The following is a 17,587-nucleotide window of genomic DNA, read 5'->3' on the forward strand; positions in this document are numbered from 1 at the left end:
ATTCACTTCAATGTTAAAACGTATTTAAAAATAAACAGAAAAAAAACATTTTTTTCCTGTGTTTTACCATGTATTTTTTAGTGAAACATGACATTTTCAAACATTAAACAACAAATGTCAACGAAGTTGCGATGACCTCGTTGTAGATGGTCAGAGACATGGTCTCTGGTCAGAGACGTTCCTGTGATCCTACCCATGTCATTGCAGGAGGAAAGTGTCACAACTACAGGGGACAAGAGGAAAGTGACCGGTGGGATGCCTTTGTACGACGGAGGGGGGTTGACAGGGCGAGGATGAAAAGAAAGCAGAAAAGGAAGGAACCGCGAGGGAGAGAAAGAAAAGGAGGAAGCGAGAACGGGAGTGAAAACGCCCCAATGGAGGTTAAAAGAGGTTGGAAACCCACTCACAACACACATTGGGAATGAGACACAAATAGGACCGGATGGGATAAGACAAGACTATTCAACATTAAAGAGAGCCACGCAGGCCTCATTTCCTCCTAAGCAATGATCAGTAGGCAATAGGCATCACTGTTGTATACAGACTTATTTTCTTCTAAGTGTTTTCTTCTAAGTGTTACATCTCTTTTAACACATCCAACAGCTCATTACAAAATACTAGATTTGACTTTTTCACCACCCACTTATAGGCCTGTCCACGACTAAGGATTTGTATAGTCGAATCTGATTGGCGACTAATTGCCAATAGTCGACTGGCAGTCGACTAATGCAACACCCCCAAATTTTTTTACTGAGATTGCATGATTCGACTGAGATTGGCAGTCGAATCAGTCTGATTCGACTGCCAATCTCTCAGTCAAATCATGCAAAAAATATGTTATGCAATAGAGGAACATTCCATTTGGGCTGTAGGGGTGCTTAGTGCCTGATTTAACATATACTTGCTTGGTTTCTCCCAATAAATCATGATGTATATCCTATTTTTGGCAAACTACCTATTTTTGAAAAACACATTTGTTATCCCATTAAGACCGGGAACGCATCTGTGTAACCACTTTAACAATTGTTTTACACGTTGGCTATTCAAAAATAGCAGATCTACAAGCTTTTAGAAAAATCATGAAAAATTGTGAAAATCTTTGAATACATTTTTTTTTTTAAAGCGAACATTTGTAACTCAAAGCTTTGCTTCTGGGGGGTCCCTGGAAAATACAAATCCTTTTGGGGGTCCTTCACATGAATGTTTGAGAACGCTGATAATAGCAACATACGTTTTTTTTTTTTTACGTTTAGACCGTCGTGAGACAGGTTAGTTTTACCCTACTGATGTGTTGTTGCAATAGTAATCCCGCTCAGTAGGAGAGGAACCGCAGGTTCAGACATTTGGTGCGTTTTCTTTAGCATTAAAAATGTATATATATTCAAAGATTTGCACAGAAAAAAAAGAAATGTCAGATCTACAAGCTCATAATTGTTTCTTAACATGTCAATGTTGTGGGAGGTACGAGGTTCTGATCCATCAGAAGTCTAGTCTGTTTCTATTCTTTATTATAAGAGAAGCTTGCAGCTTACACAGGCAAGTGGTCTCTAGAGCAGTGGTTATCAGACTGGGGGTCGGGCCCCGAGTGGGGTCCCCAAATTATTTTGAACTGGGGGGGTCCCCAGTTCAAATGTGTTTATTTTTGGGGAGGAGTAATTTCAGCTACAGTAGATATGAAAAACAGATAAATACAAAATGTTTTCTAACTGTGTCTTTAAGGCAGTGCACAGTAACACACACACACACACACACACACACACTCTAAGACAAAGCTGAGGCGGTGTGAAAGTGGTCTGGCACGGCCTTTTGTACAGGACTAGAATAGACACACAGGGGTTATTGTGTTTCACAGGTCAACTCCCCAGGGTGCACTCTGGCTCTGCCTGTCTGTCTTACTGCCTGTCTGTCTCCGACACTCTCTGATCGTCTCTTTCAATACCGAGGCCTTCCTACCCGTCTCCCTCTCTCTCTCTGTCTGTCTGTCTCTGCCTATAGCTATAGTATTTTTCCATCAGAATGCTGCAGAAATCGAACCACTTTAGCCTTATACACTTGCAAAGAAAGTGACCTTTTTGGATGATTTTCGGCTATAATGACATGCCCAAAATAGTGACATCACATACAAAATGTTAATCGATGTGCATTCGTCTCTTAATCAAATCTTCTGATGAGGACCCAACGATTATGACATAAGCCCAGCCGCTCCCCAGCATGTCTTCATGATTTATTATTAAAAAACAAAATCGTAAATAATCTTTTCAGCGTGACAACTTTTCCACCAAGGCGGAGTGTGCAACATTTTTGCAGGCATTTCTATTCAGGATTTCTTAGGTACAAATTCATATTTTGCATAAAAACAGGTGGTTTGAAACCCACCTTACGTCAATTTCCTTGAAAAAAGGCATCCAAGGCAATGAATGTCAACAAACTTGCACGAAAAACTGAAATTGACAGTAACTTGATAACTGCAGTATATATATATATATATATATATATATATATATACACACAATGCATATAGGCTGTCAAAAGTATACAATCTAATTGTTGTTAGATAGGAGGGCCACAGACAATGCAGAAAAATTCATAACTGAGACTGAGACGTGAGATTAGGCCTGAGATCGCCTAATCGCACTTATTTGAGACTAGTCCATACCCGGTCGACGCATCCGTGGGGCACTGGGGGGATATGCGCAAATGATCTGGCAACCCGGGAGGCAGCCCCGTAACCATGGCGACAGTGTTTTACACCAAAAACGCTAATAAACAGCTGAGATTTGGCGATATCGAAAAACGGGCTTCGCTGTTGTTAGGTGCACATGGTAATGGTCAATGGCTGTGTGCAATTTCGGATCAATTGCTCCAGCCGCTGAGGAGAACCGGGCAGAGCAATTTTGGCCTCACCACCCACCAACCACCAATCATGACAGAGGTTTGTCAAATTATAGGAGGATAATCGCAATTTAGCATTTTCATAATTTTCAGAAAATAGCAGATCTACATGCTCTACGTGAGCTTGTAGATCGGCTATTTCGACGATTTAAAAACACATTTGAAAGTATTAAAGTTCTATGTGTGCCGTGGGCAACTTTTGTTCACAAAGCCTAAAAAGTAAACAGAAATGTTCGCCAATGTTCAACGTTATGCCAAAAACACGCCCTAGCGTGCGTAGGATGCAGCCCGTACCGGAACCGTTGCCCGGCAGGCCCAGGAGGTAGGGGAAGTGCTGGAGGCCGGCGGGGGAGGACGCCACGGTCAGCAGAGCCGTCAGGTTGGAGTAGGACGTGTCGGGAGGGAGAATCAGCGATCTGCGCTCGAACTCCACCCAGGCCTGGCCTCTGGAACCTGGGGTACGATGACAAGAACACACACACACACACACACAGACACACACACACACACACACACACACACACAAAGGGAGAGGTCAGAAAACACATGGATGTCACGTAGCCTACAACAGTGGTTCTCAAACGTTTTCATGTCAACGACCCCCAAATTGGCACTTATTAGCCCGCAGACCCCCATTTGAAAATATTTGCCAGGGACCCCCCATAAGAGAAGAGTTTTTTTTTTACGGCTCTAGCAGTGATTCTCAACCATTTTAATTTCAAGGACCCCCAGTTTGACATGCATTAGGCGGCTACGGACCCCCATTTAATGGCATTTCTATCTCTGGAACCCGGCAATTCATATTGTAAAATCAATGTTAATTTCACTCTGAGAGTGTAAAAATGGAACCAAATGGACCCGTCCATTTGGTTCCATTTGTACACTCTCAGAGTTACAGACCCATAAGGGTCCATTTGGTTCCTATACATCATTTAGCTGGGGACCCCCTGGAACCCCCTCAAGTACCCCACATTGAGAACCAATGGCCTACAAAACACACTTAACTCATTCAGTGCCACTGGACGTCTAAGACGTCCGTTGTATCATAAGCCCTGTGCCACTGGACGTCTAAGACGTCCGTTGTATCATAAGCCCTGTGCCACTGGACGTCTAAAGTATCATTCATAGTCGGACGTAAGGATACGTAACCAGCGCCAGCGCTCCTTGCGTTGTCGTTTTTGTCTCCCCCTCCGTCACTTACGGCTCCAGGATTTCCGTCCGTGCGATCAACATTCACCGTCAGGCCGACGTACGTTCGTTTGTACGTTGCCTGTAGTACCAGTGGAAACCGTTGGCAGTATATCAGGGAAAAAGTTTTCCTTGGGCACTCTTTCTCCACAAAAAGACCCACGTTGGTGGTGGAAGTACTTGAGTAAATGTACTTAATTACTGTGACAAAATGAACCCAGCCAGCCATTCCCTAAACACACACACACACAAATAATATAGCACAGTGCAGTATGGGTCGAAACTCACGTTTTGTAGACTAGTTTGTGGACTAGTTTGTGTCTTTTATTGCGTTGTTTTGGCGTCCATTTTAGCGCTGTTGCCAGGTTTTGTGAGAGAAATAAGCAACCAGGTCTATGAAAACAAGCCCAAAATAATCGACTAGGCCACATCACATGAAAATAGCAGATCTACAATATCTATTTGAGAATCACTGGTTTAAATAATAATTGGCCCAAATAAGCAACTACACTTTAGAAACAAGCCCAAATAAAACCGCAACCACCAATGTTTGTTTACAAGCAACTTTACAGAAAAATAAGCCCAAAGTCGCTTATAATAAGCGGACATGGCAACACTTTTCACAACATTTAAAACCTCGCAGCTGCCATCTAGTGGATTAATAGGTGTACGACGCCCAACGTTATAATTCCTACGGATTTAACGTCAGCGACTATGCATGCGTCGGTAAAGAACGGACGGAATCCCTCACCCCCTGACGCACGTTTTAGACCCATCTAGGGACTATGAACGGGCCTTAAGACGCCAAAAAAGAAAAGAAAAAAAGAACCCAAGATATCATGATTTGAAAATGTTCTGCTCCATTCACTGCTTGTTTAACTTCTTACTGAAAAAGGCTGGATCTCGGCTCCTAAGCACTTTTTTTTTTACAATGAATTTTGGCTCTGGCGCTCAGAGCCAAACTGCCAGAAATAAGTCAGGCACTGAATGAGTTAAAAAGAGCACACTGGTACCTGGCAACGGGTCACATGTACCCCAGCTGGTCTACGAATACAATCCCAACACGGCCTCTCCTCTGTCGTCTCGTCCTCTCAGCTTTACTACTGTCTGTCTCTCCTGTACTGTCTGTCTCTCAGCTTTACTACTGTCTGTCTCTCCTGTACTGTCTACCTCTCAGCTTTACTAGTGTCTGTCTCTCCTGTACTGTCTACCTCTCAGCTTTACTAGTGTCTGTCTCTCCTGTACTGTCTGTCTCTCAGCTTTGCTACTGTCTGTCTCTCCTGTACTGTCTCCCTCTCAGCTTTCCTCCTGCCTGTCTCTCCTACTGTACATTGTCTCTACTACTGTCTGAGTACAGCATTAAAAGTCCTACCTGGTCCATGTCATGTGCGCTACATTTCCTATGAATCATGTTATATGGATGGTTTCTTGTGAAACCCTGGAGGTGTGCAACATTGAAAGCTAGCATTTAATATCATACACACAATACACACACCAATACTTGGGCTTGCAGCTTCAGGCAGCAACACTGTGAAGAATGGAGGTCTCATTTATCATACCATAATGCTGTAAACCGGCTCAACTGGAACAGAAAGGCTTTGAGTCTCATTCCCACACTGCCGTAGAAGCTTTCTGCTCTTTGCTATTGTTCACGTTAACTGTCTTTAACCCATTAAGACCAGGAACACGTCTGTGTCAATTTGAGATTTCTTTAACTATTCAAAAAGAGCATGATTCACGATTTTTCAAAAATAGCAGATCGACAAGCTATGAGCTTGTAGATCTGCTATTTATTTTTTTTGTGAACATTTGATTATATATATATTGTAACTCAAATCTTTGCTTCTGGGGGTCCCTGGAACAACATATTTTGAGATGGGGGTCGGCAGACAAATGCATATCATGTTGGGTGGTCGTTGACATGAAAAAGTTTGAGAACCATTGATACAGAAACATACGTTTTTCAGAAACCTGTTAGGATTCAGAAGACATTTGTAGAATCCCCAGAAGCAAAGATTTGAGTTACAAATGTTCACTTTAAAAAAAAATATATTCAAACTAAAGATTAGCTAAAATGTTCAAGAATTAAAAAAAAAATACAGATATACAAGCTCATAGCTATGAGCTTGAATATCTGCCACTTTTTGAATAGCCAAAGAAATCTAAAAATGGCACAGGTGCGTTTCCCGGTCTTAATGGGTTAACATAGGCTGACGGTGCTTCCAGCACAGAGAGCGTGAACACATTGTGTTATATGTCAGGTTTTCATGTCCTGGGTTAGATTTGCTTTGGGGGAATAAGGGGGGAAATCCATGCCTCTCCTTTTGATATCTCCCCCGTGGGCATTCATTTGTATGGCCTGTGGGGATAGGTTTTTATCCCTGCTTCTGGTTGGACTGAATTAACCCATTAACTCTTTCACTGCCACAATACGTCAAATACGTCATGAGGCCTGACGCCCCGTGTGCCACAATTCGTCAAATACGTCATGAAAAAAAATAATAATAATAATTATTATTATTTTTTTTTAAACATGTTCAGAACCCAAGATATGATGATTTGAAGATTTGCTGCTCCATTCACTTCTTGTTTAACTTTTTACTGAAAAAGGCTATATCTCGGCTCCTAAGCACTTTTTTTTTTACAATTAATTTTGGTTGTTGCACTCAGAACCAAAATTCCATAAATAAGCATGGCACTGAAAGAGTTAAGACCGGGAACTTATCCGAGTCATTTTCAGATTTCTTTGGCGATTCAAAAATAGCAGATATATAAGCTCAAAGCTTGTACGGTAGATCTATTTTTGAAAAATCATGAAAAATCATGAAAACTCATGAAAACTCAAATCTTTGCTTCTGGGAGATACTACAAATGTCTTCTAAATCATTCTCTCTCTCCCTCACTCTCACTCTCTCAAACTGTTTCATGTCAAGAACCCCCAACATTATATGTATTTGTCCGTGGACCCCGCATCTGAAAATAGTTTGTTCCAGGGATCCCCAGAAGCAAAAATGTGAGTTAAAATCTCTGTCTCTCTCTCTCTCTCTCCCTCTAATATTTTTTCAAAAATAGCAGGTCTACAAGCGCATAGCGTCCAAAGAAATCTAATGTGACACAGATGCATTCCCGTTCTTAATGGGTTAAATACATTTCCTTTTGGACTGTATGACTGAACGTGGACATTCTTTTTTTCATGCACGTTCACGATCCCAGTCAGATTAGCGTTTCTGTAGCTCATTATCGTCGGTCTTCCTGGCCTGGTCATTCATAAACCTGATTGTCTGGGGGAAGTGGTCATTTCACAGCCGGCTGCCCCGTGGCGACCGAGCCACGTGGCAGCAACTGAAACTCACTGAGTCCATAATCACATTTTCCAGCACTTTGACGTAAAAGCCCAATTTCATTGTACATGCCACTGGCATCTGCTACTGCTATGGAAGGCGAAAACAAAGTGGCCTTGAAATATCGACTGCCAGAATTGGTCAAATAATCTCATAATATGTATCGATTCGCATTTGGCATGCGTCATTGGCCAGCCACTCATGACTCTTCAAACCTTCCAATTAAAAAAAAAAGACAATGACCTTAACTCATTCAGTGCCTGACTTATTTCTGGCAGTTTGGCTCTGAGTGCCAGAGCCAAAAATACATTGTTAAAAAAAAAGTGCTTAGGAAGCGAGATACCGCTTTTTTTCAGTAAGATGTTAAACAAGAAGTGAATGGAGCAGCAAATCTTCAAATCATGATATCTTGGGTTCTGAATTTTTTTTTTTCATGACGTCGGTGACGTCATTGGCACTGAATGAGTTAAATATACGCCAGGAAAACCAGTGATTTGCATACATGTCATTTGCTTTTGCATTACATCATGCTGATGAATCAATTTCAGTGCCAATGAAATAAAAAAATCACACCCAGTGTGAAGTGGGCGGTGTGGTCATCATAGTGATGGAAGCTCACTTCCAAAAAAAAATTGGAATTTTGGAAGTGCATAATCCTATTTATAGGTTATTAACTCATTCACTGCCAGCTTATTTCAAGCTTGTTGGTCCATATGCCAAAGGCATTATGGATCAAACGGAGAAAAAAAATTATCCGTTTTTTTTTTAACATTGAAGTGGATGGAGAATTAACTTTTTGAAAATCGTTTTCTCCTAGTTCCTTTGAGATTAAAAAGAAAAAAAATAACCAAAAAAAAAATAAAAAAATAAAAAAATTTATTTTGAAAGTTTTTTTTTTTTTTAGGTGACGTCAAAAGACGTCATTGGCACTAATGGCACACTGAAAACGGCCGTCAAAAGACGTCATTGGCACTATATGAGTTAATGTCATCATGTGTCTCGCTAGCCAATCACAGTGCTGAATAGAGTCAGCCAATAGAGTCAGCCAATCACAGTACAGGAAAGTGGGCCAAGTGGGCCAATCACAGTGCAGGAAACTAATACTAATGAGGTGTCCCAACCCCACTTATAGGGGCGGCTACACCGCCCAAAAATAATTGCGTGCAAAAACTGTGCCAGCAATTTTTCAATTTTCAGCATTATTATTATTTTTTTTAAACACGTCAAACACGTCATTGGCACGTTGCGCCATTGCGGTAAAACACGTGAAACACGTCAATGGCACTCAATGAGTCACCGTATATGCTTAGTTGACCGGAGTGCCGCAGGGATCAATACTTGGTCCCTCCCCTCATGTTTTCCCTCTACTACACCAGGGGTTCTCAAAACCTTTTTATGCCAGGACTCTTTCATGGGGGAGATCTTTTTGGCAACGCCACACTTGATTTGTAGTACCATTTCAAAGTTAGCATACATTGGTAATAGAAATGGTTATTAGAAAATGCATTTAAAACGCTGTGATTGCTGCTGATTTTGTGTCTTATCAATGTAGTTTTTAAGTTCACATTTGTACATGGAAGCATACAGCATAATAGCCTAAGTTGTCAGAACTTTAATGAATACAGAGTAATGCATTCACTAGTTACGCTTTCCAAAAATACACGTCTTAATGGGAATGATCAAATTGTCTTTTTTTCAGATGTCAATGTTCCACCCCACCGTCGCCTTCCCGAGACCCCACTTGGGGCCCCAGCCCATAGTTTCGAGAACCTCTGCTCTACAGCAATCTTGTCGTCGAAAATACCCAATAAACTATAAGCTCGCAGCACGTGGCAACTTGTAGATCGGCTATTTTCTGTGAATGTTCACCCCAGAGTAGGGACAATAGGGTTCATGTGGTTAAAATAATTGTTACAAGGAAGTAGTAGGATTTGCATCCTAGTAGATCCTACGAGGTAGTGGAATTTGCATCCTACTACTTTGCGGTACGGCTTTCAAATCACAGGTCTATCCTTGGGGCAGTAAGCATCTCATGCGTGCCTATCTATGTCACCCACAACTCCAGGGAAAACGGTGATTTGCATAAATGTGGCTTGTTTTTTTGCCTGACCTAATGCTGAGAAATGGGGAAGTGAATCAATGCGTATTATTGGAAGCTCACACACCTTGACTTTGTAGAGGAATTGAGAATAAACAATATAATGCTTTTTTTTCTCCATCCGCTTAATTCAAGAAAAGATTTCACTATGCATATACACTGCACTTTCTCTCTGTTCACACTCGCAGTATTATTAACTCTACCGTCCTCATGGCAGCGTTATACCAGCCCACTTTACTGCTACGGTATATTGCTCTATAAATTGCATGCATTAATATTTACATTTGGCCTATAACTTTTGAACCTTTGGGCATACAATCAAAATGAAGGGGTTGGATCAGCCCTCCTACATTGAAGTCAGAACCAACTACTCTTAGAGGTTAGAACTGCCCTCCCATAGTGGTGAAGTTTAGCATAGTTTAGTTTAGTTTAAAAGGAATATCTTTTTTTTTTCTTTTTTTCCTTCACAGCACCAGGAGATATCATTTTTCGAAGATTTAGACTCCAATCCACTTCCTGGTTAACTTATGAGTTCAAAAGCCTGTATCTCGTCTCCTGTGTACATTTTTTTATTATTATGTATTTTTGACTATTTTCGACTATTTTCAACTGGCTGCAACTATGGAACGGATTACCTAATGTTTTAAAATAAATTCCCCCAATTGTACGAGACCTCTATGTGTGTAATGAGGTGATCACCGTGAGGACGGTGATCACTGAAAATATTTTGTGACTACTTGAAAAAGGTTCAAAAATGGTAAAAAATCCAGGCACTGTGAGTACCTGAAAAAACACTGGCACTCAATGTGTTAATAGAAGATATCATAACAAAACATACATAAAAGTTCAATAAGAACAATACAAAAGCTCACAAGGTAGAAACACAAAACCTAGATAGAAAAATTAAATGAGTAAATCACATACAGTAGACTACCGTGTAGATGAAATAAGATATCGTTTCTTAATGTTTGCTAAAGATTGGACACATAACTAAAGTCATCACCTTACTTGCCAGAGAGTTCCACAACTGAGGGCCTCTATAATTTATGACAAATTGATGTTTTGAAGTACGACCGGAGTCAGGAGTTCTTTCCTAAGAAAGGACTATTCATAACATGTTCTACTCCTACACCTACAAGCACAACCAACCAACCAACCATCCACTTAGGACCCACTACTGGCCCACAGGCCACCAGTTGCCAACCCCTGATCTCCAGCAGTCAAATAAAATGTTTTCCAGCACTTCATTGAAGACTCGGTTCCGTTACATGAACAGATTACACATCCAGTGAGCAGCAAAGTGGATGCAGTGCAGACTGTGCATTCCACAGCCATGACACACCACACAGCAGCTTTATGAGAGAGCGCACACACACACACACACACACACACACACACACACACACACACACACTCTACCTATGATATATTAATAACTCTAATAACATTAGATATATTAATAACTCTAATAACATTAGATGAGTCAAGGCCAGGCTAATTCAACTACTTAAGCCCTATATACTTTGTTGTACGACAAAAAGGCGAAAATAGCACATCCACAAGCTTGTATAACTGCTTTGTTTGCTTCTCTTTTCTTCTTGTTTTTATCTTAAAAATGTAAAAAAATGTTTGATGGATTTAGAAAATCTTTTAAATAAATATGGACACCAGGGTTAACATGGTATCACGTTGCCAGACGATCAACCTGCGCCTGCTGCTACATCTGGGGAAAATCTATAGCGTAATGGATGGTCTTGAACAGACAGAAAGGACCGATTCAGCCAGGTTTCGGATAGTGCTGCACGATTCTTGCTCAAATGTGAATCACGATTTTCCTCCATAAGAATTGAGATCACGATTCTCACACGATTCTCACACAATTCTCTTGTAAATATAAAAATATTAAGCAAAAAAAATAAAATAATAATAATAATAATTGAAAAAAAAATCGTCATAATTTAAAATCGAGATTGCATAGGTGTCTGAATCGAGATCACGATCTTTTTTCGATTAATTGTGCAGCACTAGTTTCAGAGAGAAATAAGCAACCAGGTCTATTATATGAAAACAAGCCCAAAAGAAGCGACTAGGCTACAATGAGCATTTAAACCTATAAACATCGGCGATTTGAAAATAGCCGATCTACAAGCATGCGACACGTTGTGAGCTTGTAGATCTGCTATTTTCAAAAAAGAAATCTTGAAGAAAAACATTTTAACAACACAAATGTTTTAAAGGGGTCCCTGGCATATAATATTTTCAGATGGGGGAGACATGAAAATGTTTGAGAACCACTGGTTTAAACAGCATTATGTGTAATGCTGTTTAAACCAGTGGCAAGTCCAAAATAACCAACTGCACTTTAGAAACGAGCCCCAAAAAAACACAACGCTCAAGTACCAATATTTACAGGCTACTTTACAGAAAAACAAGCCCAAAGTCGCTTATAATAAGCGGGCATGGCAACACTGATTGCCAATGAAACCCTCTGTGATTAGCAACCATCAGGGGATCAATCATACTGGAGATACATACTCTGTGACTACTTCAAAGGGTAAGAAAATCGAAAAATCGCTGGCAGTGGGCAAAAGCAGCCAGAAATAAGTCTGGGAGTGAAAGAGTTAAGACCAGGAACACATCTGTGTCATTTTAGATTTTTTTTTTACTATAAAAAAAAAAGCACAAGCTCATAGCGCGGCACTGAGTGCCGCACTATGAGCTTGTAGATCTGCTATTTTTTTTTTATCGTGAAAATGTGTGCACATCTCTATATATATATATATATATATATATATATATATATATATATATATGTTTTAAAGCAAAAAAAAATAACTCCGATCTGTGCTTCTGGGGGTCCCTGGTACAGCATATTTTGAGATGGGGGTCCGTGGTCAAATACATATCACTTTGGGGGTCCTTGACATGGAAAAGTTGGAGCACCACTGCACTGATATAGCAACAAGTTTTTAAAAAAAAAGAACTTTTAGGATTTAGAAGACATTTGTAGAATCCCCTGAAGCTAAGATTTGAGTTACAAATGTTTGCTTTAAAAATATATATTCATATTTGCACAAATCTAAGATTTCTCTAAAATAGCAGATCTACAAGCTCATAGCGCTCAGTGCCGTGCTATGAGCTTGTATATCTGCTGTTTTAAAATAAATCTAAAGTGACACAGATACGTTCCCGGATTGTTTTTTGGTGAAAAGGTTAAAGGTTCTATGACATTCATTTTCACTTTTTTTTTTAATATGTTTTTTGGGGGGTTTTATGACCCCAATTACACCCAAAAAATCTGAACTTTGAACATTCAGTGGATTTTCTGTGGTCTGGGGTTTTCTGAATAATTAGGCTGAAAAGTAATCTGAGCTTGGCCCTTCGGCAGTGAGGTCACAGCCGATTAATCCCGCCCACTCTCCTCCTCGCCCCTCCCCTCCCCTATCCTTTCCTTTGGGGGGGGCGGAGCAGAGAAGATGATTGACAGGCAAAATCCCTCACCAGCGACACCCGCAGGCAAAGATTTCTTTTTTCATTGCGGTTGAAAAGGCTTTAGAAATGTGAGAGAAAAACACCTGCCATGGATCAATGGAGTGGATTTTTTTGTTAAAACTTTCTATACACGTTTGAAGGACCATGACAAAGACTTTTGGTAAAACTGAAGGTCATGAAACCTTTAAAGCTCTATATTCAGAGAGTAATAATTGCTATAGAGTGTTTGTTCAGTAACAGGGGTCTCCCCGTCTCTCCAGCTCTTTAATGAACATAAAATACATACATATATACACAGGTGGGTTGCCAACTTCATCCGATCAGGAGACCGCACCCGTTCACCAGCTTTCATTTTTACATTGTTCCAGTTCCAAATGTGTGTCTGCTCATTTCTTTGTGTCATCACCTACAAATGACCTCATTTATCAGGTATGAGTTCTCTCTCTTGATTGGATAAAAGCCCTTTTCTGTTTACAAACACTCTATAGAAATGATAACTATCAGAATATGGAGTCATTTAACACTTATTTGAACAAAAAACGAATAACTTACGGCACTTTTAATAGCAGCTTTAACTGGTTGCTGGCTGCAGCTTAGTCTATGGTCAGGTTAGGTGGATGACTCAAATGTCAGAGTGTCCCCTCAGCAAGAAAACAGACAAAGAAAAAGCTACCTGGCTGATAGGAAACGGCAGTGTTTTTTTTACTTAAAAGTTCTTTCTTCTTACGTAAAAGTATCAATACTGCAATGTAGAAATACTCTGTTACAAGCAAAAGTACGGAATTCTAAATGTACTTGAGTAAAATTCAAAAGTATTGGCATCAAAATGTACTTATAGTACCAAAAGTTAAAGTACTCATGCAGTATGTCCCATTTCAAAGTTTCCAAAAATCATTTGAAAATAGCAGATCCACAAGCTCACAACGCGTCGCATTGTGAGCTTGTAGATAGGCTATTTTCAAATGGCCGAAATATATATAGAGGTTATAGTGGTTAATGTATGTTTAGTAATAAAAACAAAAATCTAAAAAGTAACTAGTAACTAAAGTTTTCAAATAATTGTAGTGGAGTAAAAGTACAATAATTCCCTCAGAGATGTAGTGGAGTAGAAGTAAAAGTATTGAAAATTGGAAATACTCCACTAAAGTAAAAAAAAAAAAAAATCACAATTGTACTTAAGTACAGTACTTAGTTACTTTACACCACTGGGAAACGGACATTAATTAATCAGAAGGTCTGTCTGGTGGATAAGATTCATTGTGTTTGGAGAGGTTCTCCAGTGCTTTGGGTTCCTGTCCAGAGGAAACGGCCCTTATTGCCGTCATGTGTTCCCACCCCTTCTTCACCTCTTTTTTTCCCCCTGTTGTTTTGTCCCGCCACATTCCACCTCCCCCCAACCCTCTCTACCACTCCACTTCATCTCCTTCATTGTGTCCCATTTTATCGCTCCCCGGGGTGTCTGGGTTTGATGACCCCCCCCCGCCCCAAATTGTTTTCTGCAGAGACGCGTGCCCCGTTTACCGTTTTATCATGCTAATGCCGGCGCGCGCGAGCGGTACATGCATTGATGTGGTGTGGGCCGTTACGCAGCATAAATAACTCTGTTGTCAGTCACCTGCAGAACAAAAGAGAAATGTAATTCAAGAAAATGGGAGCTAATATAATTACAGCACTCCACGGAGTCTGGTAGACCACAAAGAGACAGCGGGCTGTGCGTGTGTGTGACACACACACACACACACACACGCTCATTTAGGATTTACATTACAAAGTGGAGAACATTTTTCTGACGAGATTTATGTACCCGAGGTCACCGTGACAAGGGCAACAGACCCGCTGGTGGCTACACACACACACACACACACACACACATTTGTATTACTTTACTTGCGAGGACATCAACATTTAAGGATGGTTATTTCATAAAAAATACCTTTCACCCAATTTTTCATCCTAACCCTAAAGTCAGACTTCACACGCTCTGGTGTCACGAACCCAAAATAGCCGATCTACAAGCCCACGTGACGCGACCTTATAGATAGCCGATCTGCCGGGTCACGTGTGCTTGTAGATCGGCTATTTTGAGTGTGCGACAGCAGCGGACAATTATTATCATTATTTTGCACAACTATAAAAGTTTTTTTTTTTCCTTCTTGTGACTGTCTATTCCTCAAATTCTACTATACTTGTGGGGCCATTTGGCCCTCACAAGTATAGTCACAAGTACACACACACACCCACAGAGCGTTACCTTGGAAACCAGATAAGATCTGGACCACGTTGTCGTAGACCATCAGGGTAGCAGCTCTCTCCGGCAGCAAGTCCAAACTGAGCGACGAAAACACTGAAAAAACACACAAAACATTTGTGTCACACACACACACATGCACACACAGTTTTTTGTACACGTACCTAACCACAAAAATACTTAAACACACACACACACACACACACACACACACACACACACACTTGACATACAGCTATGTTCAAAATGCTAGGACAGACACATGCTTGTGTGCGTGCACACTTGTGTTGGATGGCTGTTCCAGTCTGGCTGGGTTTCCCCTCCATTGTACTGTTGTTCCTGCTCCTCACTGCTGGGAGGATGACCCCATTCACATAAAACACTGCGTTTCAACATGGGCACCGCGGCCCACACAGGGCCAGGACATTGCAAAGGAAAGGGGGGGGGGGGAAGTAAATAAATAAATCTTAAAATATATTTAAAAAAAAAGGTATTTCAATTCATAAGATGATTGTGCCTGACAGTGTAACCACGTTCAACCTGGCGTCCATATTTTGGGCATGTCATTATTTGTCAAAAAAAAAATTTTAAAAACAATTTCAAAGAATTTTCAAAAAAGCCTTTTTCCTCTCTTCTTTTTTTAAAGACATCTGGCGGGTCCTTGGAATGGAAAAGTTTGGGAACCCCTTTATTCACCAGTTGACTATACACACACACACACACACACACACACACACACACACACAGCGGCCATGTTGCTCTGACCTCATATTTGCGGGTTGGGAAGAAATGCCAACCATGGCCGCTGTGTGAATATGGTGAATTCAGTCATCTCTCTGGACAGATCTCTCTAAACATGTAGTGTTGTTGTTGTTTGTAGGAGTAAACACCGAAGCACCCGGGAGGAAGTGGGCTAAGAAAGGGGAGGAGCCAAACCAAGTTCCTGTTTCCACACAAAAAAAGGAGGGGGTGCCCCCCCCCAGAGTAGGGCCGCCACGATTACACATTTAAGTTGACGACTAATTGTCACTCAAATAATTGCGATTAACGATTTAATTGTTTGCCGTTGAACATTGGAACGTATGAAAAAAAAAAGATACATTTCTGTTTGCCTTTTAGGCTTCGTAATCAAAAATTGCACAAGGCAGATATGATTTAAATATACAAAGAATAATTGACATTCCATAATTTGAAATGTAAAAATAGCAGATATAGCTGATCTACAAGCGTTGTAAGCTTGTAGATCAGCTATTTCTGCTATTTTTATATTTGAAAATGGGTGAACACTTTAACATAGAAGCAATTATGCAAAAATAATTGCGATTATCTCAAATAATTGCGATTAGACTATTATGTCATAATTGTGACAGGCCTAGCCCAGAGGCAAAAACAAAGGAAAAATACAATATTTCTTTCCTTTTGTTTTCTTTACCAAATGGGTTCCCACAGATTGCCCATTCAGAGATGAATCAAGTCTCATCATCGCTAAACTGACAACATGGTTGATGTAATGAGTAAAAGAAAGGACAAGAGAAATGAGCGCAACAGTGTCACTCGCCAAGAATAACGGATCAACAAGCTAACAATGCGTTGCATAACTTGTAGACGATAACTGAGGCTTTACTGTTGTCTGAGTGGAACAGGGTCTGTACAGGACTCGTCTAGTTCAAGGGGAAATACTGCAACACTGTGTGGCTCACTTCACTGATGATGGAACATGACATATATTATTGCTGTCGGGCAGAAACCTCTTGTCTCATATTTTAACTAGAGATGCACCGCTTGCAAAATTCATGGCCGATTCCGATTCCTGTTTTTTTTTGTCTGACCTGCCGGTACCGTTTTTTTCCGATACCGATTTTCTATCTAAGAACTAGACAGTAGGGTTGCTCCAATGGCATTGGAGTGGCATTACTATTATTATTATCCTCCTGACTTAATTTTTTATCAAAAGGGGGTCAAAAGTATGCCCAATAAAAGCCTATTATTGGGCAATGGGGATCCTTGGAGACGCTGCTGTGGTGCTGTGCTGCTGTGCCAGAAGCGCTTCCCTTAAAACACCATAAAAATAAGGGCAGGAGGATAATAATAATAGTAATATAGTAGTAGGATGGCATTAAAACAATGCCCTCCCTAAAAAAAAAGAGAAAAAAAAGATTTTTTTTTTTAAATAAAGTGGTAGTCGACTAGTCGACTACCACTGGGTCAAATTAGTCGATCTGTAAAAATCTCTAGTCGTGAAAGCCCTAATATCCGATATCCAAATTCACAGATGATATCCAGTCTAATATCATGATATGGATATAATATTGATGCCCTGAAAGGCCT

General features: G+C 40.4%; 1 protein-coding gene across 1 annotated transcript in view; it reads right to left on the reverse strand.

Moving 5' to 3' along the window:
- The window catches only part of fam171a1 (family with sequence similarity 171 member A1), an 83,537-nt gene that overhangs the window by 28,237 nt on the left and 37,713 nt on the right, over window positions 1-17,587 (reverse strand). Inside the window, exons 3-4 of the mRNA XM_080426355.1 lie at window positions 15,263-15,355; window positions 3,187-3,345 (exon numbers count right to left, since the gene is read on the reverse strand). Of these exons, the coding sequence (XP_080282481.1) occupies window positions 3,187-3,345; window positions 15,263-15,355 (252 nt within the window). The remainder of the gene's footprint in view (window positions 1-3,186; window positions 3,346-15,262; window positions 15,356-17,587) is intronic.

This window comes from Gymnoscopelus braueri (assembly GCF_963280865.1).
Source record: "Gymnoscopelus braueri genome assembly, chromosome: 4".
NCBI lineage: Eukaryota > Metazoa > Chordata > Actinopteri > Myctophiformes > Myctophidae > Gymnoscopelus > Gymnoscopelus braueri.